The sequence below is a fragment of the Doryrhamphus excisus genome, linkage group LG13 (genome assembly GCF_037039965.1).
Source record: "Doryrhamphus excisus strain RoL-2023G ecotype Guam linkage group LG13, RoL_Dexc_Guam_v1.1, whole genome shotgun sequence".
In the NCBI taxonomy this organism is placed as follows: domain Eukaryota; kingdom Metazoa; phylum Chordata; class Actinopteri; order Syngnathiformes; family Syngnathidae; genus Doryrhamphus; species Doryrhamphus excisus.
The window spans coordinates 20915016-20939706 of NC_136369.1; the positions used below are offsets into that span (position 1 = coordinate 20915016).

Sequence of the window (24691 nt, forward strand, 5' to 3'; positions counted from 1 at the left end):
ATACGTGATACATGGATACATGTGATAAGCTAGGATTAGTGTACATGTATATACAGTATTACATGTACATACAGTATGATTGTATACGTGATACATGGATACATGTGATAAGCTAGGATTAGTGTACATGTATATACAGTATTACATGTACATACAGTATGATTGTATACGTGATACATGGATACATGTGGTAAGCAAGGATTAGTGTACATGTATATACAGTATTACATGTACATACAGTATGATTGTATACGTGATACATGGATACATGTGGTAAGCAAGGATTAGTGTACATGTATATACAGTATTACATGTACATACAGTATGATTGTATACGTGATACATGGATACATGTGATAAGCAAGGATTAGTGTACATGTATATACAGTATTACATGTACATACAGTATGATTGTATACGTGATACATGGATACATGTGGTAAGCAAGGATTAGTGTACACGTATATACAGTATTACATGTACATACAGTATGATTGTATACGTGATACATGGATACATGTGGTAAGCAAGGATTAGTGTACATGTATATACAGTATTACATGTACATACAGTATGATTGTATACGTGATACATGGATACATGTGATAAGCAAGGATTAGTGTACATGTATATACAGTATTACATGTACATACAGTATGATTGTATACGTGATACATGGATACATGTGATAAGCTAGGATTAGTGTACATGTATATACAGTATTACATGTACATACAGTATGATTGTATACGTGATACATGGATACATGTGATAAGCTAGGATTAGTGTACATGTATATACAGTATTACATGTACATACAGTATGATTGTATACGTGATACATGGATACATGTGATAAGCTAGGATTAGTGTACATGTATATACAGTATTACATGTACATACAGTATGATTGTATACGTGATACATGGATACATGTGGTAAGCAAGGATTAGTGTACATGTATATACAGTATTACATGTACATACAGTATGATTGTATACGTGATACATGGATACATGTGATAAGCAAGGATTAGTGTACACGTATATACAGTATTACATGTACATACAGTATGATTGTATACGTGATACATGGATACATGTGATAAGCTAGGATTAGTGTACATGTATATACAGTATTACATGTACATACAGTATGATTGTATACGTGATACATGGATACATGTGATAAGCTAGGATTAGTGTACATGTATATACAGTATTACATGTACATACAGTATGATTGTATACGTGATACATGGATACATGTGGTAAGCAAGGATTAGTGTACATGTATATACAGTATTACATGTACATACAGTATGATTGTATACGTGATACATGGATACATGTGATAAGCAAGGATTAGTGTACATGTATATACAGTATTACATGTACATACAGTATGATTGTATACGTGATACATGGAGGAGCCACATTAAAAATAGCTCATTTCTCTCTGACATGTTGACCTTGAATGGACGGCGCCATGTTGGAAATGTATTTGCTGCCATCTTGAAACTTTTAGCGACACAAACGTACGGAGGCGGACGGCCGCCCATCAAAGGATTGTAGGGTTCTGGGGTTTTCCCTTTGGGCGTGGCGACCCCAGGGCCTTCTCTCAGTTCACGTTGACCCCGTTTACCATCCCAACATCTTGACTTTAGTTCTCTTCTCAGCGTTGTTGTCTTTAGGTCTTCAGGAGAGACGCTGCCGTCTCTTGATTGGTCGTCAGAATGGACCCTTCCATGTTTAAGACAATTGTATGGTTTACCCCCCCCCCCCCCCCCATTCGTTTCCTTGGCTACTCCAACTGTGGCGTGAAGGTGATGTGTAAGACAAGCCGGAACCGGGGGCCGTGGTTGTCTCTTTGATGGCGTTATGACAGGAAGTGATGCGTCTGACCTGGTTTAGTGTGGGGTTGGGATTTAGCATCATCATCACATATGTTGCTTTTTTCCGCCCACGCCGACCACGTGATGGTTTGATCACTGAGCCACTTCCTGAGCGGACAAATCAGCAACTTGGTAAGCAAGAAACCTCAAACCTCTCAGATCCTCTGCTGATATTGGCCACCTGCTTCCTAGCTCTGCTTCCTAGCTCTGCTTCCTAGCTCTGCTTCCTAGCTCTGCTTCCTAGCTCTGCTTCCTAGCTCTGCTTCCTCGCTCTGCTTCCTCGCTCTGCTTCCTAGCTCTGCTTCCTAGCTCTGCTTCCTAGCTCTGCTTCCTCGCTCTGCTTCCTCGCTCTGCTTCCTAGCTCTGCTTCCTAGCTCTGCTTCCTAGCTCTGCTTCCTCGCTCTGCTTCCTCGCTCTGCTTCCTAGCTCTGCTTCCTAGCTCTGCTTCCTAGCTCTGCTTCCTCGCTCTGCTTCCTCGCTCTGCTTCCTAGCTCTGCTTCCTAGCTCTGCTTCCTAGCTCTGCTTCCTAGCTCTGCTTCCTAGCTCTGCTTCCTAGCTCTGCTTCCTAGCTCTGCTTCCTAGCTCTGCTTCCTCGCTCTGCTTCCTCGCTCTGCTTCCTCGCTCTGCTTCCTCGCTCTGCTTCCTAGCTCTGCTTCCTCGCTCTGCTTCCTAGCTCTGCTTCCTAGCTCTGCTTCCTAGCTCTGCTTCCTCGCTCTGCTTCCTCGCTCTGCTTCCTCGCTCTGCTTCCTCGCTCTGCTTCCTAGCTCTGCTTCCTCGCTCTGCTTCCTCGCTCTGCTTCCTCGCTCTGCTTCCTCGCTCTGCTTCCTCGCTCTGCTTCCTCGCTCTGCTTCCTAGCTCTGCTTCCTAGCTCTGCTTCCTAGCTCTGCTTCCTAGCTCTGCTTCCTAGCTCTGCTTCCTCGCTCTGCTTCCTCGCTCTGCTTCCTAGCTCTGCTTCCTAGCTCTGCTTCCTAGCTCTGCTTCCTCGCTCTGCTTCCTCGCTCTGCTTCCTAGCTCTGCTTCCTAGCTCTGCTTCCTAGCTCTGCTTCCTCGCTCTGCTTCCTCGCTCTGCTTCCTAGCTCTGCTTCCTAGCTCTGCTTCCTAGCTCTGCTTCCTCGCTCTGCTTCCTCGCTCTGCTTCCTAGCTCTGCTTCCTAGCTCTGCTTCCTAGCTCTGCTTCCTAGCTCTGCTTCCTAGCTCTGCTTCCTAGCTCTGCTTCCTAGCTCTGCTTCCTCGCTCTGCTTCCTCGCTCTGCTTCCTCGCTCTGCTTCCTCGCTCTGCTTCCTAGCTCTGCTTCCTCGCTCTGCTTCCTAGCTCTGCTTCCTAGCTCTGCTTCCTAGCTCTGCTTCCTCGCTCTGCTTCCTCGCTCTGCTTCCTCGCTCTGCTTCCTCGCTCTGCTTCCTAGCTCTGCTTCCTCGCTCTGCTTCCTCGCTCTGCTTCCTCGCTCTGCTTCCTCGCTCTGCTTCCTCGCTCTGCTTCCTAGCTCTGCTTCCTAGCTCTGCTTCCTAGCTCTGCTTCCTAGCTCTGCTTCCTAGCTCTGCTTCCTAGCTCTGCTTCCTAGCTCTGCTTCCTAGCTCTGCTTCCTAGCTCTGCTTCCTCGCTCTGCTTCCTCGCTCTGCTTCCTCGCTCTGCTTCCTCGCTCTGCTTCCTAGCTCTGCTTCCTCGCTCTGCTTCCTCGCTCTGCTTCCTCGCTCTGCTTCCTCGCTCTGCTTCCTAGCTCTGCTTCCTAGCTCTGCTTCCTAGCTCTGCTTCCTAGCTCTGCTTCCTAGCTCTGCTTCCTAGCTCTGCTTCCTAGCTCTGCTTCCTAGCTCTGCTTCCTAGCTCTGCTTCCTAGCTCTGCTTCCTAGCTCTGCTTCCTAGCTCTGCTTCCTCGCTCTGCTTCCTCGCTCTGCTTCCTAGCTCTGCTTCCTAGCTCTGCTTCCTCGCTCTGCTTCCTAGCTCTGCTTCCTAGCTCTGCTTCCTCGCTCTGCTTCCTAGCTCTGCTTCCTAGCTCTGCTTCCTCACTCTGCTTCCTAGCTCTGCTTCCTCGCTCTGCTTCCTCGCTCTGCTTCCTCGCTCTGCTTCCTCGCTCTGCTTCCTCGCTCTGCTTCCTAGCTCTGCTTCCTCGCTCTGCTTCCTCGCTCTGCTTCCTCGCTCTGCTTCCTGGTACCTTTTAGTATTTCAACTCCTCCTCATGACTACTTTTCTTTCTGCACATCGGGGGGGCAAACTGTATTTTGTGATGATTTTGTGGTACTTCATAGTGATACTTCACTTTTTGTTATTCATGGACCAAAAATATTAACAACAAATACATTTTACAGAGAATAATTATAGTTTGACTTGCAGAAAACCATGAAATCTTTAGAAATGACGACTGGATGGAACTTGATTCATTCCAATTCAGTCATGCCCCCCCCCCAACTTTCTTGGCCCCATGGTGGGATATTTTGCACACGTACCTGATGATAAAAACACACGGACGGTGAGTCGGCAAGACGTACTTTGTTCGTCTGCTCCTAAAGGCCGACTAGCTTGACTAGCTAGATGTTTAGCCATTAGCTTGACTAGCTAGATGTTTAGCCATTAGCTTGACTAGCTAGATGTTTAGCCATTAGCTTGACTAGCTAGATGTTTAGCCATTAGCTTGACTAGCAAGATGTTTAGCCATTAGCTTGACTAGCTAGATGTTTAGCCATTAGCTTGACTAGCAAGATGTTTAGCCATTAGCTTGACTAGCAGGATGTTTAGCCATTAGCTTGACTAGCAGGATGTTTAGCCATTAGCTTGACTAGCAGGATGTTTAGCCATTAGCTTGACTAGCAAGATGTTTAGCCATTAGCTTGACTAGCTAGATGTTTAGCCATTAGCTTGACTAGCTAGATGTTTAGCCATTAGCTTGACTAGCAGGATGTTTAGCCATTAGCTTGACTAGCAAGATGTTTAGCCATTAGCTTGACTAGCTGGATGTTTAGCCATTAGCTTGACTAGCAAGATGTTTAGCCATTAGCTTGACTAGCAACATGTTTAGCCATTAGCTTGACTAGCAACATGTTTAGCCATTAGCTTGACTAGCAAGATGTTTAGCCATTAGCTTGACTAGCAAGATGTTTAGCCATTAGCTTGACTAGCAACATGTTTAGCCGTTAGCTTGACTAGCAAGATGTTTAGCCGTTATTAATACACTGGCGAGTCCGCATGTTTGTTTGTTTTATCGTCCTTCCTTGTTAGCCTCCTACCAGCTAGCAAGCCATGATGAGACGTCAGCAGCCAACAAAGACCGGAGGAGAACCCGCCATGGCTGCATCTAAAGGTCATCTAAAGGTCGTTGTCAGACCTAAAGGCTTTATGGGCCGACCCCGCGGGTGAAGGTGCGCCCACTACAGGGGAGAGAGAGAAAGACTGGCATCGTGACGTCAGAAGAGGAAGCCTAAAAGGTCAATGAAAAGGTCAATGAAACGCTTTCATCCATGCCAGTGAAGACCAGATCAGTCGGTGCCTGGCTCAACAGCACCCGAACAGGAAGCGACGCCTTTGATGACGAAGCGCCACCGTGAACATGACAAGAAAACCCCCTGCGGTGACCTAGAATCATCACATCTAAGAAAGTGGAGCTTTGTGGTGCTGACGGCCGCTGTGGTTAAACGAGGAGGATCAAAGATGACATCAGCAGCAGCGAGCAGGATAAAGGACCCTGAGGGATGCCATCGCTTGTCAATCACACAACTTGAAGCTGAGAGCACCTCCGAAGTGCGACTGCGAAGATCGAAAGAAGCGAGTAGGATGCTTTGGTTGCTAAACGCCGCCATCGCGATGGTAAGACCTCCAGCGGCAACGACGGCAAGCTCACGTCTTTAAACATGTCTTTTCCTGATGTTCTCGTCGTCTTTGAACATCTCAGGGGTGTCCAAACGTTTTCCACCGCTGCCGTGACGGCTTTGACGCGTTTTGTCCATGAAAAGAATTCTAGTGTAATGTGTGATATCACCCGTGGGATGGTGCCGTCAGTCATGTGATGTCTCCAGGTGATGTTGATGTCGGCGACGGCGACGGCGACCCCAGCAAAGACAGCCAGGAGGTCCTCCGGTCCAGCCATAGAAACGGTCCCCGTGCAGCTCAACCCCAACGTCTTAGTTCCTTCCCGACCGTTCCGGCCGCTGCACAACGACTCCATATCGCCGTGGACTTACAAGTAGGGGTGTTCACACGCTGGTTGCCACGGTAACCAAGCACTCTGTTGATTGTCTCGTCTCCTCAAGCGACTCCCACGACGTCTCGGTGTTCCCACCCGTGTCTGAGGCCCGCTGCCTTCTGCGAGGCTGCCTGGACTCCGATGGCGTGGAGGACCTGACGCTCAAGTCGGCCCCCATCCTGCACCAGGTTCTGCTCCTGCACCGCCTCAAGTCCGGGGGCAAGGAGCCGGGGTACCACTACCGCTTGGAGCCCCGCCTCGTCGCTGTGGGGTGTACTTGCGTGCGCGACCCTGTCCGACGGCAAGAACAGTGATTGACATGTACCCCCCCGCCCCCACACACCATTCACGCCCCCCCTCGAAGTAGGTCAGGGTCATTTAATTTATTTCACGTCTGCAGAGCCACATCATCATCAGCTAAATAGCCTCCTCTTATTTATGCTGTTCCACCACTTCCTGTCTGTGGGCTCGTCTCATTAAACACGTCTGGAGCATGGAATGGAATGGAATGGCCTGTATTGGCCTGTATTGGCCTGCATTGGCCTGTATTGGCCTGTATTGGCCTGCATTGGCCTGTATTGGCCTGCATTGGCCTGTATTGGCCTGCATTGGCCTGTATTGGCCTGCATTGGCCTGCATTGGCCTGTATTGGCCTGCATTGGCCTGTATTGGCCTTATACAAGATGGACAACCAGATTGGAGCATGACTGTGCAGATTGGTTTGCTGACTCGGTGAAATGTGGGTCCATCTTGACTCTCGGTTCCATTTTTGGTTGAGCCGCAACATCCAATTCCTCTCTAATTTTACTATTCGTTCATCGTTTTCTGGTTTGAAAATGTAAATATCTTCCGACTCCAACTTCGCTAGCGTAAATTTCCTTAGTCGTCCACGAAAGCAGACATTTTAAAACCGACACTTATCATCTTTTGTTCTCATTACAATATGACATATTTGGACTTTATTAGCATTACATTGTCAACTTTCCTCTTGTACATTTTATTTTGGTAATCATGACTTTATTCTCTGAAGTTCCTGTGTAACCAAAAATGATGTTCTTTTTAATAACGTTAATATTTTTAATGTTTAATTTATTGTTATAAATGTCAAATTTCTAACAAAGAACGGTTCATTAAAATGAATTTTAATTTGTTTTATACAAGTATTGGGGCCACATTGAAAAAAAGTATAATCTCAGATGACAAGAATAAAGACAAGAAAAACTTTGGAATATTACTAGAATAAAGTCGTAAACTAAACTAAACTAAAAGTTTTAGTAAACTAAAACTAAAAGTCGTATGAGAAAAAAATTGTAAACTTACAATAAAAAGTTTTAATATTACGAGAATAAAGTCGTAAACTTATGAGAAATATTACTACAATAAAGTCATAAACGTAGGAGAAATAAATCCATAAATTTATGAGAAAAAAGTTGTAATATTACTAGAATAAAGTCGCAAACTTACAATAAAAAAGTTGTAACATTAAATGTAGGAGTCATAAGTCATAAATGTCATAAATGTTGGAGAAAAAAAATCCACAAATTTGAGAAAAAAAGTTTTAATATTACTAGAATAAAGTTGGAAATGTAGGAGAAAAATCTGTACATTTATGAAAAATAATTGTTTTTATATTACTAAAAGTTGTAAACGTATGACAAAAGTAATTAGTAATTTTACAATAAAAAAGTTGTAATATTACTGGAATAAAGTCGTAAACTTATGAGAAAAAAAAAAGTTGTAATATTACGAGAACAAACGTCATTCTGGAAGGACGCCGGGGTAAACATGAGACCACGTGACACAGCCCGGAAGTATGAGGAAGGCGTGGCCATCCGAATTCACAAAGCTGGTTCCGGGTTGGGGGAGGAGCCTCCGAGCGTCCGGAGACCGGGTAGCTACTGGCGTCAACACAGCCACAGCCACAGCCTAACTAACTAGTTTGTATCGACTTCCTCCTCGGGAGGGGGCGCTATAATGCACACGAAGGTGAGCCGAAGAAGAAGCCATCGGCAGTAATAGCAGAAGAAGAAGAAGAAGAAGAAGAAGAAGAGGAAGAGAAAGATGGCGGAGGCGCAGCCGAGCGTTGCTCCGTGCGGGGACATGATGGCGGCCCCTCAGGAGGACGGGAAAGCCGCACGTGAGAAGAAAGCAGTGTGTTTGATCGTTCTCGGCATGGCCGGATCCGGAAAGACAACCTTTGTTCAGGTCATCCATTCCACGTGTTTGTCGTTGTTTACCACCAAGAGCAAACCGCCCCACGATTCAACTTCCGTGGAAACAGCTAAAAAAATAAAAACCCCATAACGTGTGTATTTTCACAAGCTTTTAATGGCGGCACCGGCCTCTTTCATGCTTTGGTGCGTCGTGTTCCAAGTAGACGGGACGACGTGCTGAAGGTCCGTAGAGAACCTTTGGGACTTGGATGGTGTCCCGGTAGACCGGACTCAAACGTACATAGATCCCACCCTTGTTGAGGTCAGCCCACCGTAACATTTATTGATTTATGACGTTTTGTAAATGCTCAAAATGACGCAAGTTCCAGTCCGCACGTTCGTGGAAATACGAAGGGTGTTCCTAATCCATTGTCCAGAGCGTGTACTTGTCTGACAGCCGCCATGTTGACTCCAACAGAGGTTGACGGCTCATCTTTACGCTGTCAAAAGTCCTCCGTACCTCATCAACCTGGACCCCGCCGTCCACGAGATCCCCTTCCCTCCAAACATCGGTAAGGTGCGGCAAGAGGCACCGACGTCACGCGTGTACGGGATGCACCGTTGACCTCTGACCTGCACGTTTGTCTCGGCAGACATCCGAGACACGGTGAACTACAAGGAGGTGATGAAGCAGTACGGCCTGGGGCCCAATGGCGGCATCGTGACCTCGCTCAACCTGTTTGCTACTCGCTTTGATCAGGTGAGTGATGCTGGACGACCTATGACCTCTGACCTGTAGAGGCTTGCTGTATGAAAAGATATTCCATATATGTATTCACATATGTATTCACATATGTATTCACTTATGTATTCACTTATGTATTCACTTATGTATTCACATATGTATTCACTTATGTATTCACTTATGTATTCACTTATGTATTCACGTATGTATTCACGTATGTATTCACTTATGTATTCACGTATGTATTCACGTATGTATTCACGTATGTATTCACGTATGTATTCACGTATGTATTCACGTATGTATTCACGTATGTATTCACGTATGTATTCACGTATGTATTCACGTATGTATTCACGTATGTATTCACGTATGTATTCACGTATGTAATTCACGTATGTAATTCACGTATGTATTCACGTATGTATTCACGTATGTATTCACGTATGTATTCACGTATGTATTCACGTATGTATTCACGTATGTATTCACGTATGTATTCACGTATGTATTCACGTATGTATTCACGTATGTATTCACGTATGTATTCACGTATGTATTCACGTATGTATTCACGTATGTATTCACGTATGTATTCACGTATGTATTCACGTATGTATTCACGTATGTATTCACGTATGTATTCACGTATGTATTCACGTATGTATTCACGTATGTATTCACGTATGTATTCACTTATGTATTCACTTATGTATTCACTTATGTATTCACTTATGTATTCACTTATGTATTCACTTATGTATTCACTTATGTATTCACTTATGTATTCACTTATGTATTCACTTATGTATTCACTTACGTATTCACTTACGTATTCACTTACGTATTCACTTACGTATTCACTTACGTATTCACTTATGTCGAATAAATGTGTGTGTGCTTTAGGTGATGCGGTTCCTGGAGAAGAAGCAGCACGATCACCGGTCAGTAAATGTTTGGGCGTATGAAAATAACGTAAATGTTGACCACCCGATGTCACCTCGGCAGGTACGTGCTCATCGACACCCCGGGTCAGATCGAAGTCTTCACGTGGTCGGCGTCTGGAACCATCATCACCGAAGCTCTGGTGCGTGGCAAGCCTGACTGGGTGGTTGTTGTGCCGCACGGCGTCGTAACGCGCAGCACGGCGTCGTAACGCGCAGCACGGCGTCGTAACGCGCAGCACGGCGTCGTAACGCGCAGCACGGCGTCGTAACGCGCAGCACGGCGTCGTAACGCGCAGCACGGCGTCGTAACGCGCAGCACGGCGTCGTAACGCGCAGCACGGCGTCGTAACGCGCAGCACGGCGTCGTAACGCGCAGCACGGCGTCGTAACGCGCAGCACGGCGTCGTAACGCGTAGCATGGCGTGTATCTCAGGCGTCGTCCTTCCCCTGCGTGGTGGTCTACGTCATGGACACGTCCCGCAGCGTCAATCCCGTCACCTTCATGTCCAACATGTTGTACGCTTGCAGGTACGACCAGGTGCACGTTGCCTTCTGTTGCCGTGGCGATGTGCGCTTGTGACCTTTCTTGTTTGTATTCTTTCAGTATCCTCTACAAGACCAAGCTGCCTTTTATTGTAGCCATGAACAAAGTGAGTAACGTTTCCATGGAAACGGGCACATGAGGACGTGGGTGGGCCAGCAGAGGAACATTTGATTGGTCAGACACTTTACATGCTTGTTTCAGCGCCCCTCTGTGCGTGTGGGCGGGTAGAGACTATAGGGGTGTTATTTCATGCCTAGAGGTCTCTAAGAATGTGTGTGTGTGTGTGTGTGTGTGTGTGTGCGCGTGTGTACTTTGTGCAGACTGACATCATCGAGCACAGCTTTGCGGTGGAGTGGATGCAGGACTTTGAGGTTTTCCAGGACGCTCTAAACCAGGAGACGTCGTATGTGAGCAACCTAACCCGGTCCATGAGCCTGGTCCTGGATGAGTTCTACTCCAACCTGAGGGTAAGGCAGACAACAACCGAGACCGGTGAAGGCCAACGTCTCATGGCCATCTTGCTCTTGCCGCAGGTAGTGGGCGTGTCCTCGGTGACAGGAAATGGATTGGACGAGTTCCTGGTGAAGGTGCGGGATGCTGCTGAGGAGTACGACAGGTGAGGACAGGCCGTAGTCTGGTTCTTGGTCCTTTATTTTCTTATTGTGGTGATGTATTCCTGTAGTCCTGCCTTCATTTGTACAGCAGGGGGCGGCAGTGTTCATGTTGGATGGTTCACCGCATCCATACCACAAGCAGTGGCTCCTCCGTTTTGGTGCCACAAGGTTAGACCAATGTCAAGGCCATTTTCAAATTTCCCCACTGAGGGACGAATAAAGGCGTATCTTAATTTGTTCCCATCAGGAAATAATGCAAATCCAGTTCAGACAAAATGTATACATTTGATATCATATATTATATATAATGGGGTTTGTACATGTAATCATACATCTGAATTTCTCTTGGAGATGAATTATCTCTATCTATCTCTATCAACTCTACATCCATCATCCATCCATCCATCCATCATCCGTCCATCCGTCCTAATTGTAGGTTTCCGTACATAAAACAATGGCAAATGACCGTTGGCTGGAAGTTTAGCAACTTTAGCCCCATGGCAGGTTATTTGGCAGCCTCAATACCCAAACTGTATTTGTGTGGCACGCTAAGGTACGTGTGGTTAGAGAGTGGAAACTAAACAAGAGTGACGTCGGCCAGCCCCCCCCCCCCCCCCTTTCTGAAACCTCGTTTGGTTCCTCAGGGATTATCGACCAGAATATGAAAGACTTCGCAGACAACTGGTGAGTTGGTGGACGGTGGTCTTCCCTCATCAATCCCCCCAAGCTTACCTGGTGATGACCTTTGCCCTAAAGATGGACGCTCAGAGTCAGAAGCAGCAAGAGCAGCTGGAGAGACTGCGGAAGGATCTCGGTGCCGTGGACATGTCGACGTCCGTTTCAGGTCACTTCATCTTTCTTCATATTTGACCAAGACGCCCGTTTTTTATGGGGGGACTTTTTGGGGGATTGCGATGCCGATCAATGATCATGTTGATCACTGATCATGTTGATCCCTGATCATGTTGATCCCTGATCATGTTGATCACTGATCATGTTGATCACTGATCATGTTGATCCCTGATCATGTTGATCCCTGATCATGTTGATCACTGATCATGTTGATCACTGATCATGTTGATCACTGATCATGTTGATCCCTGATCATGTTGATCCCTGATCATGTTGATCCCTGATCATGTTGATCACTGATCATGTTGATCACTGATCATGTTGATCACTGATCATGTTGATCAATGATCATGTTGATCACTGATCATGTTGATCACTGATCATGTTGATCACTGATCATGTTGATCACTGATCATGTTGATCACTGATCATGTTGATCACTCATCATGTTGTGATCCACAGAAAAAGCCGAGGTGGCCGGACCCAGTGACCTCATCATGACCCGCGGCGCGCGTGACTCCGACGACGACAACGGCATGGACAGTGACACGGACGACATTGACCACAGCCGTGAGCTTCAGTGACGTCTGATGAACATCCAGTGAAGGCTGGGGGTAACTCCTTTTGGTTTTTGTCTTCAGAAGTGGAGGAGAGCAAAGAGAAGAACGCCTTTGGGAACTTCCTGCAGGAGAGGAGGGAGGTGGTTCAGGTCCGAAACCGCAAGTGTGGGTTGCCAGAAAGCTGAACGAGTCGCATCAACGGGACTCAAACCATTTAGTATTTCCTGATGGGCAAGCTGGTGACTTTTATAAAGCCAATATTCTTTCCTATGTTATTTGTCATATTTGCTCACGGGGGGGGCGGGGGGGTCATCTTGCACAAGGCTCCTTTTACACAAACAATAATGTCTTTTAAACTTATTTCATTATCTTCCATTTGTTCCACAGTCTTGTTGTCAAAGTAACACAATAAATGTGTTGTTGGCCGCCCCAGTTTGATTCCAGTATGGTCCCAGTCACGCTCCCATACGAATGAATCATACATTGGCATTAATACATCACATCAATAATACATTTATATGCTGTAGGCCCCATGAGTCACTAATGCGCTACATCAGTCATAAATGTTCTCTATATTCACACATGAAGTCATAACCTCCGAGAGTCATCAGTGTGATTCGCCATCTCTTCCATTCTCATCCATTCTCATCCATTCTCATCCATTCTCATCCATTCTCTTCCATTCTCTTCCATTCTCTTCCATTCTCATCCATTCTCATCCATTCTCATCCATTCTCTTCCATTCTCATCCATTCTCTTCCATTCTCATCCATTCTCATCCATTCTCTTCCATTCTCATCCATTCTCTTCCATTCTCATCCATTCTCATCCATTCTCATCCATTCTCTTCCATTCTCATCCATTCTCATCCATTCTCTTCCATTCTCTTCCATTCTCTTCCATTCTCTTCCATTCTCATCCATTCTCTTCCATTCTCTTCCATTCTCTTCCATTCTCTTCCATTCTCTTCCATTCTCATCCATTCTCATCCATTCTCATCCATTCTCATCCATTCTCTTCCATTCTCTTCCATTCTCTTCCATTCTCATCCATTCTCTTCCATTCTCTTCCATTCTCTTCCATTCTCTTCCATTCTCATCCATTCTCATCCATTCTCATCCATTCTCTTCCATTCTCTTCCATTCTCTTCCATTCTCATCCATTCTCTTCCATTCTCTTCCATTCTCTTCCATTCTCTTCCATTCTCTTCCATTCTCTTCCATTCTCTTCCATTCTCATCCATTCTCTTCCATTCTCTTCCATTCTCTTCCATTCTCATCCATTCTCTTCCATTCTCATCCATTCTCTTCCATTCTCATCCATTCTCATCCATTCTCTTCCATTCTCTTCCATTCTCATCCATTCTCTTCCATTCTCTTCCATTCTCTTCCATTCTCTTCCATTCTCTTCCATTCTCTTCCATTCTCTTCCATTCTCTTCCATTCTCTTCCATTCTCATCCATTCTCTTCCATTCTCATCCATTCTCATCCATTCTCTTCCATTCTCATCCATTCTCATCCATTCTCATCCATTCTCATCCATTCTCTTCCATTCTCATCCATTCTCTTCCATTCTCTTCCATTCTCATCCATTCTCATCCATTCTCATCCATTCTCATCCATTCTCATCCATTCTCATCCATTCTCTTCCATTCTCTTCCATTCTCTTCCATTCTCTTCCATTCTCTTCCATTCTCATCCATTCTCTTCCATTCTCATCCATTCTCTTCCATTCTCATCCATTCTCTTCCATTCTCTTCCATTCTCTTCCATTCTCTTCCATTCTCTTCCATTCTCATCCATTCTCTTCCATTCTCATCCATTCTCTTCCATTCTCATCCATTCTCTTCCATTCTCATCCATTCTCTTCCATTCTCTTCCATTCTCATCCATTCTCTTCCATTCTCTTCCATTCTCTTCCATTCTCTTCCATTCTCTTCCATTCTCTTCCATTCTCTTCCATTCTCTTCCATTCTCATCCATTCTCATCCATTCTCTTCCATTCTCTTCCATTCTCTTCCATTCTCTTCCATTCTCTTCCATTCTCTTCCATTCTCTTCCATTCTCTTCCATTCTCTTCCATTCTCATCCATTCTCATCCATTCTCTTCCATTCTCTTCCATTCTCATCCATTCTCTTCCATTCTCTTCCATTCTCTTCCATTCTCTTCCATTCTCATCCAATAGGAAAAGTCTTTTTTTAGAGCAGACTTTATTTCATTGTATGATTTATGATTGTTTTGAAGGCTTTCTGCTGTGGTGATGTAAGACGTTCACGCACCCTTAGGCAAAAAGACGTTGAGTCAGCCGCCACAGATTGACTCGTTTAAGAGAAACAACAAAGCTGTATAGTCCGCCCTGATTGGCTGATCATGACATCACCAGTGAAGAGTGAGGAGTTCCTTTCCCCTGCTCTCTGACACACACACACACACACACACACACACGTTAGTCTGTAGAAGACACCGCAGTGCATCATGACAGATTCTGTAAATCAGATGCATAAAATCATAACAAGAACGAATGTTAATAATAAGACTTACAATGTGTTACAATGACTTTCATTAATGATAACAAATGATGGGTGTGATAAGTGGCTTCTTTTCCTTCACGAGGAACACCCACAGCGCCCCCCGGCCCCCTTTAGCGCGACCAATAAGAACCCACGCGCCTCCTCGGCCAATCAGAAAGCTCCAAAGTGATGTCATGCAGCAGCTGCCGTGTGGTGCTGATGCTGCGGAGGATGCTGCACATCTTCAGCGTGAACAGCAGCATCAAACTGGTGAGTGATTATCTTTTATTTCTCTCTTATATTTCTCTACTTTGTCTTTGCTTCCTTTTTCTTCTTTCTTGGTCTTCAAATTGGGCGGCCAAAAAGCACAAAGACAAAAATGACATCATCGCTCAGAAACACAAGGAATAATAACGATGACGTCACAGACAGCAGACAAAAGATAAGAAGTAGTTTTTCATGAAAAATACGTAATACGTGTAATTGTTCTTTCTTGGACACCAGAGGCTCGTTAGGAAGCTGATCCAGCAGATGAAGCCCTTCAAGCTAATTAGCTGACTTCCATTGCATGTTATGTTATGGTCATGTTATGTTATGGTCATGTTATGTTATGTTATGTTATGTTATGGTCATGTTATGTTATGGTCATGTTATGTTATGGTCATGTTATGTTATGGTCATGTTATGTTATGGTCATGTTATGTTATGGTCATGTTATGTTATGGTCATGTTATGTTATGGTCATGTTATGTTATGTTATGTTATGGTCATGTTATGTTATGGTCATGTTATGTTATGGTAATGTTATGTTATGGTCATGTTATGTTATGGTCATGTTATGTTATGGTCATGTTATGTTATGGTCATGTTATGTTATGGTTATGTTATGTTATGGTCATGTTATGTTATGGTCATGTTATGTTATGTTATGTTATGTTATGTTATGGTCATGTTATGTTATGGTCATGTTATGTTATGGTCATGTTATGTTATGTTATGTTATGTTATGGTCATGTTATGTTATGGTCATGTTATGTTATGGTAATGTTATGTTATGGTCATGTTATGTTATGGTCATGTTATGTTATGGTCATGTTATGTTATGGTAATGTTATGTTATAGTAATGTTATGTTATGGTCATGTTATGTTATGGTCATGTTATGTTATGTTATGGTTATGTTATGGTAATGTTATGTTATGGTTATGTTATGTTATGGTCATGTTATGTTATGGTCATGTTATGTTATGTTATGGTCATGTTATGTTATGGTCATGTTATGTCATGTTATGTTATGTTATGGTCATGTTATGTTATGGTCATGTTATGTTATGGTCATGTTATGTTATGGTCATGTTATGTTATGGTCATGTTATGTTATGGTAATGTTATGTTATGGTAATGTTATGTTATGGTAATGTTATGTTATGGTAATGTTATGTTATGGTAATGTTATGTTATGGTCATGTTATGTTATGGTAATCTTATGTTATGGTAATGTTATGTTATGGTAATGTTATGTTATGGTAATGTTATGTTATGGTCATGTTATGTTATGGTCATGTTATGTTATGGTCATGTTATGTTATGGTCATGTTATGTTATGGTCATGTTATGTTATGGTCATGTTATGTTATGGTCATGTTATGTTATGGTCATGTTATGTTATGGTAATGTTATGTTATGGTAATGTTATGTTATGGTAATGTTATGTCATGGTAATCTTATGTCATGGTAATGTTATGGTAATGTTATGTTATGGTAATCTTATGTTATGGTAATCTTATGTTATGGTAATGTTATGGTAATGTTATGTTATGGTAATGTTATGTTATGGTAATCTTATGGTAATGTTATGTTATGGTAATGTTATGGTAATGTTATGTTATGGTAATGTTATGTTATGTTATGGTAATGTTATGGTAATGTTATGTAATGTTATGGTAATGTTATGGTAATGTTATGTTATGTTATGGTAATGTTATGGTAATGTTATGTTATGGTAATGTTATGGTGATGTTATGTTATGGTAATGTTATGTTATGGTAATGTTATGTTATGGTCATGTTATGTTATGGTCATGTTATGTTATGTTATGGTCATGTTATGTCATGTTATGTTATGTTATGGTCATGTTATGTTATGGTCATGTTATGTTATGGTCATGTTATGTTATGGTCATGTTATGTTATGGTCATGTTATGTTATGGTCATGTTATGTTATGGTCATGTTATGTTATGGTCATGTTATGTTATGGTCATGTTATGTTATGGTCATGTTATGTTATGGTAATGTTATGTTATGGTAATGTTATGTTATGGTAATGTTATGTTATGGTCATGTTATGTTATGGTCATGTTATGTTATGGTCATGTTATGTTATGGTCATGTTATGTTATGGTCATGTTATGTTATGGTAATGTTATGGTAATCTTATGTTATGGTAATGTTATGTTATGGTAATGTTATGTTATGGTAATGTTATGTTATGGTAATGTTATGTCATGGTAATCTTATGTCATGGTAATCTTATGTCATGGTAATGTTATGGTAATGTTATGTTATGGTAATCTTATGTTATGGTAATCTTATGTTATGGTAATGTTATGGTAATGTTATGTTATGGTAATGTTATGTTATGGTAATCTTATGGTAATGTTATGTTATGGTAATGTTATGGTAATGTTATGTTATGGTAATGTTATGTTATGTTATGGTAATGTTATGGTAATGTTATGTAATGTTATGGTAATGTTATGGTAATGTTATGGTAATGTTATGGTAATGTTATGTTATGTTATGGTAATGTTATGTTATGTTATGGTAATGTTATGTTATGGTAATGTTATGGTGATGTTATGTTATGGTAATGTTATGTTATGGTAATGTTATGGTAATGTTATGGTAATGTTATGGTAATGTTATGTTATGGTAATGTTATGGTAATGTTATGTAATGGTCATGTTATGTTCTCGCCACATGTGACTAATTGATTGCCATTCTGACCCTCTGTTTAGACTGTCGGGAACACTATTCCCTGATTGCCGTCTGGCTGACTTCACAAAGTCTTCCCCAGCAGCAAGGCCATGACGTCAGCAGGTGCTTTTCTTCTCACTCACGACTTTGACTTCTTGTTGGCACTTACTATTTGTATTCTTATTATCATAAGCACTGTTTTATTATGGTTGTCGTTGACAGCATTATTACAAATGAACAACCGTATTTGAACTCTATAAATACAAATTGCATTCAAATGTTTATCTTATTAATATATAAATATATTATGTGAATGATGGTTATATCAGTATAACGTTAATAGTGTTATTAATTTTGGTATTAACATATTATACATACATTTAAATATTAATATTAGTTCCATTAATTTATTATCAATACTTATGATTAATTAATACTTTATCATTATTATTGCTATATTACATGTAATGTTAATATTACTGTGTATATTACATTTTATTATTATTACTATTTTATTAGTTTTGTTGTTAATATTGTCGCTATTAATGGTATGATTTATACATACATATATTAATAGTAACAATCACATTTATATTTATATCAAGATGTAAAAATGCAATATATTATTTTATTACTATCAATAACGATGTTCACAATTAATATTTTATTGATATCAATGTTATTAATATCTGTATGATATGTAATATTACTGTAATATTATTATTGACTATTAACAGTATTCTGTAATGAATATTGAAGTATTTATTGTATTTATTGTATGCGTTTGTCTCTTCAGCCCATCGAGAGAAGCTGCGAGAGCTCCCCCTGGTGTCCTTTTTGTGCTCCTGCATCTTCCAGAAGCCACGCGACGCCATGGCTGCCAAAAAGGAAGGTCGGTTGACGTCTCCTCGGTCACGTGATCACATTTGGCCTCCTCTCCTCGGGTACTTGTTGTGTCCGATGGGCGGGGACAGTTGACCATGAGTCAAAAAGTGCAAATAATCGGGTTAGAGGTTAAGACGTTATTTCCTCGCGTGGCGTGGCGTGGCGTGGCGTGACGTGACGTGACGTGACGTGACGTGACGTTAAGATGTTTCGTCTGACGTCTCGACAGGTGTGGTGGACTTAAACCTGGGCGACATCCGCCACATGGAGGTCATGGAGCTGAACAAGCGTGCCAGCGGCCACGCCTTCCAGGTCATCCTGAAGCCGCCCACCTTTAACGGCGAGCCGAAGGCGACCACGCCCCCTCGCCACAAAGCCTCCCTGGAAGAGATCCACCAGAAACTCGAGGCCGCCCACGAGAGGAGAAAGGTCAGAGCCGAACGGACGTCCGTGACGGTTGACACGACGCTGACGTCACCTTTTACCTTCCAGTGTCAGGAGGCGGAGCTTCTGAAGCACCTGGCAGAGAGACGACAGCACGAGCGCGACGTCGCTCACAAAGCTCTCAGCCGAGAACGTCGCCCGGACACGAAGCAGCAGCAGGTGAGGTGATGGCTGAAGTCTCGTCAGCATCCGTCGTGAAGTCTCGTCAGCATCCGGGCGAAGTCTCGTCAGCCCGAGATGGATTTCATCGGCTCGTCTTTTTCGACGTCCGGTCTCGAATGTGACTTCGAAAGGAGCACGAGGCTCTGAGAGCGCGGCAGAGCTGCTGTAGATCACGTGACATTGATCAACTTTGTTTCCATGGCTTTCCATGGTTTTGGACGCTGTTGGGACATGAAAACACGCAACAGACAGCAAAGATTTCCCCTTTTGTGTGGAAATAAAGACGTCAAGATGCCATCAAAGTGTCTGTTGTCGATGTTCTGTCTGTCTGTTCGCTTCGCTGCAAGCGCAAAGGAACAGGTAAGCTAGCTGTCAATCAGGTGAAATAAATCATGGGGGCGGGGTTTCCTGGACTGGAACCAATCACAGACAGCTCTGTGCTTCGCGTTGGTGTCCAGCCTCCCAAACTACCAAAGCACGTGGGAGACGTGTACAATATGGCGCTACGTAGCGCGCGTGGCACATTCATACATACTTATTGTACTCCAGTGTCGCATTTCATATTATGAATATATATATATTACATTCAATATTAGCTACACCGTCAGGTTGAAATACTGCAATACTGTAATACTGTAATAGTGGACCAGACGAGACTGCCTACATTTTGGACTTATCACTCCCTGAATTGGGTCAAAGTATTTGAAGGCATCACAGCAGGTCCAGAAGTAGGACAGAAGGATCCGGTGCCGTCGTGCTGCACATGGGCCCAGTAATAATTGATGAGCGTACATGTGGCGTCTCTGGAGGACGCCGTGGTCCATAAATTCGGCTTCAAGTCGGCGGTTTTAGTCCATCGCAGCACACAAGCTAATGCTAGCAGCTAGCCGACTGTCCTACTGCAAGTGGGTCAGACCATCTCGTCTGGTTCCCGCTGGTTTTGCAACCTGAGCCAAACAGCCTGAGCCGTCTCCTGTGGGCGGAGCCAGATGGCCACCCAAAACAAAAACAAGCGTGGTCAAAAGTCCCACCATGCATCTGGGGCGGCCACGGGACGCGCGCGTGTCCACGAGAAGCTACTGAGACGTGACGGCGCTGACATTTAGCGGCTCAATGGAGAAGTCCATCAAGAGTCGTAAACCAGCCGACGTCTGGAAAGGTCGTGAAGGCCACGTCTGGAAAAGCAATGACCTTTACAATTTCCTTCCTTGACCTTCTAGAACTCGCCATGGACTCACCTGACACGGACCATGTCAGCACCTGCGGGACACGACCCAAAGACACCACAGGAAGTTTATTGTGGAACATTCCATCAGGTAGTCCAGTCATTCTTATTAGAGAACATTCCAGAAGGTAAATATGACATTCAGCATCACGAGAACCTCAGCAGAACCTGGACCGCTCAATCCGTCTCAAGTCCCTTCAGATCCAGAACGGACTATGGGTGTTCTGTGGAGACACTGGAGGTGACGGACACATTCGGCTAGCGAGCGGACAAGGAACATTGCGGACTCTGAGCAGACCACGTGATACATACATTCATGTGGTTTGTTGTGGTCCAAAGTCCAGTCCGGTCCGGACTCATGACAGGGTCCAGAAGCTACAACTAAGTGTCTACTTCCTGTTTCTGCCCCGGGTGGTTGATCCCACCATGCTACGTCTTCATGGCGCAGATGGGGACCACGATGACGAGGATGACGCTGAAGGTGGCGGCGATCAGGGCGCCAATCTTACACGCCTTGGCCCTGCGGAACTCCGCCTCCCGCTGCTTGAGCAGCGAGTCATAGCCCGGCGTGTACACGTCCTCCATCCAGAACTCCAGCTTGTTCGGGTTCAGCGACTCCGCCTGCGCCAAGCACACAGACACCATCTTTGTTCCGCATCCTGCTAGGGCATTTCACAATAAAAGCACCGTATGATGAGCTCACCGACGGTTGGGTCACAATAACGAGGGCCGTTGGACAGCTGTCAATCAATAGAAGGCGTGGCCCGCTTAGCGAGCGTCATGTGACGTACCTGCAGGTCCAACGTGGTTCCTGAGCTGCGTTTGTATTCGTCGGCGGTCCAGGACGGCCCGCTGAGCCTCGGCCCGGAATACAGGGGACTTCCTTTGGCGTGGGCTGGGACCGCCGGCCTCAGGTGATGTTCGGTCAGGTAGGACTCCCTGGCCGCCTTGGGGGGGCGCAGCATCCCGGGGAAGTCGTATTGGTCCACCTGCAGACAGGAAGCGGCGTTGGATGCGTGGCGAGGACATGTGAGCGGGAACAGAAGCCATGGATTTAGCAGACGTAAAAATAGAAGCTCATGTTGGACCTCCAGATGGCGGCGCCTTCTTCTTGGAGTCTTCCTGCCGCTCTTCCACAATCACACCATTCCCGCACACATCCTGTTTCCTTCTGCTTCCTGTCCCTGACCTGAGTGTCACATGACCACACGTACCTCTTTGGCCCGGCAGCCTCGCTCCTTGTCCACGGTGTCGGGATGGCAGGAGTACGACAGCGTTCGCCAGTCTCGCGGCGACACATCGACGACCTTTGACTCGCCGTCGTCGTCGAGCGAGTGCGATGACCTCCTGGTGAAGGCGTTCTTCCTCAGGGCCGTCGCCCTCAGGCCCGGGCTGTCGTCACGGGCGCCGCCCACGTTGAGGGTGTGGCAGCGGAAGACGTGCGGTGAGGCGTCGGGGGGGGAGGAGGCGGGGGTGGGGTCGGGCTCCTGGATCTTCTGGTCCAGCTTGTTGAGTTTGGACAGAACCTGCGAGATCTCGCCGCGTACGCCCGACAGCGACTCCAGCTTCCGCTCGATCTCGCCGATCCTCGCCACTAGCTTGCACACGCTGGACTTGAGCTCGTCGTCCGTGTTGTCCAGCGAGCGCAGGAGGCGGTCCAGCTGCGACTTCGCCAGTTTGACCGTGTTTCGTTCGGGCGAACTGTCGCCCTCCGACTTCAGCGAGGCGGCGCTGTCGTAGCACGACGACTGGACCACGCCCAGCGAGTCGCACACGCTCATCTCATCCAGGAAGCGGAAGATGTCGCTGATGTCGTCGCCGACAATCTCGGATTCTTCGTCTGAGTGCTTGAAGGCGCGTGGCGCCTTCTTCTGACCACCGTGTTCCGTTTGAGTCCCGAAGCACGCCGAGCCGTCCGTGCCGTGAAAAGCCGGACCGTTGACTTGCTTGTCCCACCTCCTCCTGGCCGACTCCACCCTGTCCATCACGGCGCCGTCCTTCGTCTTCATGGCGTCGTTGGCAAGGCCGCCGGGATACGCCAGCGGTCGCTTGGGGCTCTGGAAGCGCGTGTCGTCAGCCCCGACCACGCTGGCGTTGCGATGGAAGTTTGGTTTGCTTGCATACGACCTCTCCAGGTCATGAGGCCCCTCCTCCACATTGAGGCTCAAGCTCTTCACAGGCCACGCCCCCTGCTTCCTGCCCTGCCCACTGTGCTTCTTGCCACTCACGCACTCGGACACGGTGGTGGGCCCGAAGTACGTGGACGCCTGAAGGTCATCCAGACTCTCGTGTTTGACGCGCCGCCTCTCCGGCAGGGCCGGGCTGAGGGTGGGCGGGCAGTACGGCTTCCTGTAGGCCACCTCGAAGCTGCGATTGAAGAAGGGGGCGGGCGTGTGGCGGAATGGCTCCGCCCCCTCACCGTCCTTGGCCGCGATAACCTGGAGGAGAGAAGTCATCGTTAAAGTCGCAAAGCAAGCACTTTGACACTTTGGGCGGGACTCCAACGGCCCGACGCGTCGTGAACGCACCTGCGGGCCGAAGGAGGCCATTTTGTGGAAGTCCTCTTTGAAGATGTTCCTCTTCTGCAGGCAGGTGCGTGCCATCGGGGGGCCGTCCTGCATGCGGCGGCCGGGTGGGGAGGGGGAGTACTGGGGCAGGTGGTGCAGTTTGTCCAAAGAGGACGCTCGGCACCCGCCCTGCCACCCGCCCTGCCTCCCGCCCACCCCCAACAGGAAGTTGGGCTCCGAGGCGGGAAGGAAGGTCCGGCGCGTTTCCGGGCCGGGGGGATTATTGACAAGGGCCGACGGGGGCTCTCCGAGGGGGGCGTAGTGATGACGCACGCGCCTGGCCTCGGCGTGCTCGTGCCTCTGGACTCTGTGCGCGGCCACGCCCCCGTGCGCGTGGATCAGGTGGAGCATGGCGACGATGTCCGCCGCGAGCACGCGCCTCTTGGACTGCTCGTCTCCGGCGGGGGCGCGCATTTTGTCCCGGAAGAGCGTGGCGGGAAAGTCCGGGTCCAGACTGGCCGCGCGGTAAAGGTGCGCGCGCAGTTTGGCAAGGTGCACCAGGTCCACGCGCGTGCACAGCGACTTGCACAGCTCCTGGTCGGACATGTTGGCGTGCTGAACGTCCAGGTCCTCCAGGATCCGCCTCAGGAACTGCTCTGGGCCGGCCTCCATTGTGGATGCTCAGCAGAACCGAAGAACCGAGCCGAGAGAGGAGAGAGGAAGACTTCACCGCACTCTTGCCTCCATGCGCGTTCACGTGTGCCGCGCGTGTCCGCCTCCGAGCTCGTATGTGACTCGGAACCAGCTAGGAGAAGAACCCCCAGGAGGACCACATGCTGTGGCTCTCCCGGCTCCGATGAGGCTCGACTGGACCCGCCGGTCCGCAGCTGTCCGCCAGGCGCCAAGTGTCGCCGTGCCGAGACCACGCTGGCCACATCCGGTCGGGGCTGTCACAATAAGAGCGATGTCAGCGTATCCCTCCGAAGCGTACGGAAAACTTTCGTTCGCTTCCATTTTTCATTTGTCGTCTCCTTGGTAAACTTTCACGTCAGTCGGCACGCGAGAGCTTACAGAAACGGAAATATGTCTGCTAGCGGGATCTTTGGTCCGCACATAAGTCACACAGCCGCACGGCCGTGCTCTTATTGTGAAGGACTGCGCTACATCCCGTCAGCTCGCCGCACGGGACAGCAGCTTGTTCTTTGTTGGCTGTTGTTGTGGTGACGTCACTACCGCTGGACATCATGACCTCTGACCCCGGACTGCATCGACGGCTGATGACGTCACCGGACACGTGACTATACGGGTCTGTGCCTCACCTGGCGGCCCGGAAGCCTTGACGGCTGTCACTCAAGCCATGCAAGGTGAACCCAGGAGGACGGGCGTGATCACGTGACTACCCCATCACGTGACCCGTCAGACTCGTCAACACAGAGCGGGCGTGTAAACAGAACCGTCTTTACTGGATCAGCACCATGAAGTACACACCAACAAGTACACACCAAC

At 46.3% G+C, this 24691-nt stretch overlaps 4 protein-coding genes across 5 annotated transcripts; 3 read left to right on the plus strand and 1 right to left on the minus strand.

Annotated features, from left to right (window-relative positions):
- Positions 1-3997: 3997 nt before the first annotated feature.
- On the plus strand, positions 3998-7472 carry LOC131139120 (uncharacterized). Its single transcript, XM_058088417.2, has 3 exons — positions 3998-5684; positions 5894-6060; positions 6128-7472. The coding sequence occupies exons 1-3, from the start codon at positions 5406-5408 to the stop codon at positions 6372-6374; spliced, it is 693 nt and encodes a 230-aa protein (XP_057944400.2). The 5' UTR covers positions 3998-5405; the 3' UTR covers positions 6375-7472.
- A 218-nt stretch (positions 7473-7690) lies between these two features.
- gpn1 (GPN-loop GTPase 1) lies at positions 7691-12743 on the plus strand. Of its 2 annotated transcripts, none has more exons than XM_058088408.2 (13): positions 7691-8265; positions 8692-8785; positions 8867-8973; positions 9865-9902; positions 9967-10045; positions 10339-10433; positions 10510-10555; positions 10770-10916; positions 10983-11065; positions 11708-11747; positions 11820-11907; positions 12378-12485; positions 12557-12743. In XM_058088408.2, the coding sequence occupies exons 1-13, from the start codon at positions 8122-8124 to the stop codon at positions 12658-12660; spliced, it is 1173 nt and encodes a 390-aa protein (XP_057944391.2). In that variant the 5' UTR covers positions 7691-8121; the 3' UTR covers positions 12661-12743. The 2 variants fall into 2 exon arrangements, with proteins under 2 accessions (XP_057944391.2, XP_078651852.1); XM_078795726.1 differs by having other exon boundaries at positions 8236-8265; positions 8692-8790.
- A 1843-nt stretch (positions 12744-14586) lies between these two features.
- Positions 14587-19743, plus strand: LOC131139126 (stathmin-4-like). The gene is made up of 5 exons (XM_058088425.2): positions 14587-15256; positions 18004-18085; positions 18759-18854; positions 19077-19276; positions 19340-19743. Exons 2-5 carry the CDS (start codon positions 18073-18075, stop codon positions 19457-19459), a joined length of 429 nt encoding a protein of 142 aa, XP_057944408.2. The 5' UTR covers positions 14587-15256; positions 18004-18072; the 3' UTR covers positions 19460-19743.
- Positions 19744-20437: 694 nt separating this feature from the next.
- minar1 (membrane integral NOTCH2 associated receptor 1) lies at positions 20438-24671 on the minus strand. Its single transcript, XM_058088684.2, has 4 exons — positions 23207-24671; positions 21893-23116; positions 21470-21667; positions 20438-21299 (listed from the first exon to the last, which is right to left on the minus strand). Exons 1-4 carry the CDS (start codon positions 23855-23857, stop codon positions 21108-21110), a joined length of 2265 nt encoding a protein of 754 aa, XP_057944667.2. The 5' UTR covers positions 23858-24671; the 3' UTR covers positions 20438-21107.
- Between the last annotated feature and the right edge of the window lie 20 nt (positions 24672-24691).

Coding starts and splice junctions, on each gene's coding strand:
- LOC131139120 (XM_058088417.2), top strand. CDS start 5,406: ATGACGAAGCGCCACCGTGAACATGACAAGAAAACCCCCTGCGGTGAC. Junction 5,685..5,893: donor TAAACGCCGCCATCGCGATG/GTAAGACCTCCA, acceptor TGATGTCTCCAG/GTGATGTTGATGTCGGCGAC. Junction 6,061..6,127: donor ATATCGCCGTGGACTTACAA/GTAGGGGTGTTC, acceptor CGTCTCCTCAAG/CGACTCCCACGACGTCTCGG.
- gpn1 (XM_058088408.2), top strand. CDS start 8,122: ATGGCGGAGGCGCAGCCGAGCGTTGCTCCGTGCGGGGACATGATGGCG. Junction 8,786..8,866: donor CCCCTTCCCTCCAAACATCG/GTAAGGTGCGGC, acceptor TTGTCTCGGCAG/ACATCCGAGACACGGTGAAC. Junction 8,974..9,864: donor TTGCTACTCGCTTTGATCAG/GTGAGTGATGCT, acceptor TGTGTGCTTTAG/GTGATGCGGTTCCTGGAGAA.
- LOC131139126 (XM_058088425.2), top strand. Junction 18,855..19,076: donor CATGGCTGCCAAAAAGGAAG/GTCGGTTGACGT, acceptor ACGTCTCGACAG/GTGTGGTGGACTTAAACCTG. Junction 19,277..19,339: donor CCGCCCACGAGAGGAGAAAG/GTCAGAGCCGAA, acceptor TTTACCTTCCAG/TGTCAGGAGGCGGAGCTTCT.
- minar1 (XM_058088684.2), bottom strand. CDS start 23,857: ATGGAGGCCGGCCCAGAGCAGTTCCTGAGGCGGATCCTGGAGGACCTG. Junction 23,117..23,206: donor TGGCCTCCTTCGGCCCGCAG/GTGCGTTCACGA, acceptor TCTCTCCTCCAG/GTTATCGCGGCCAAGGACGG. Junction 21,668..21,892: donor GAGGCTGCCGGGCCAAAGAG/GTACGTGTGGTC, acceptor TCCTGTCTGCAG/GTGGACCAATACGACTTCCC.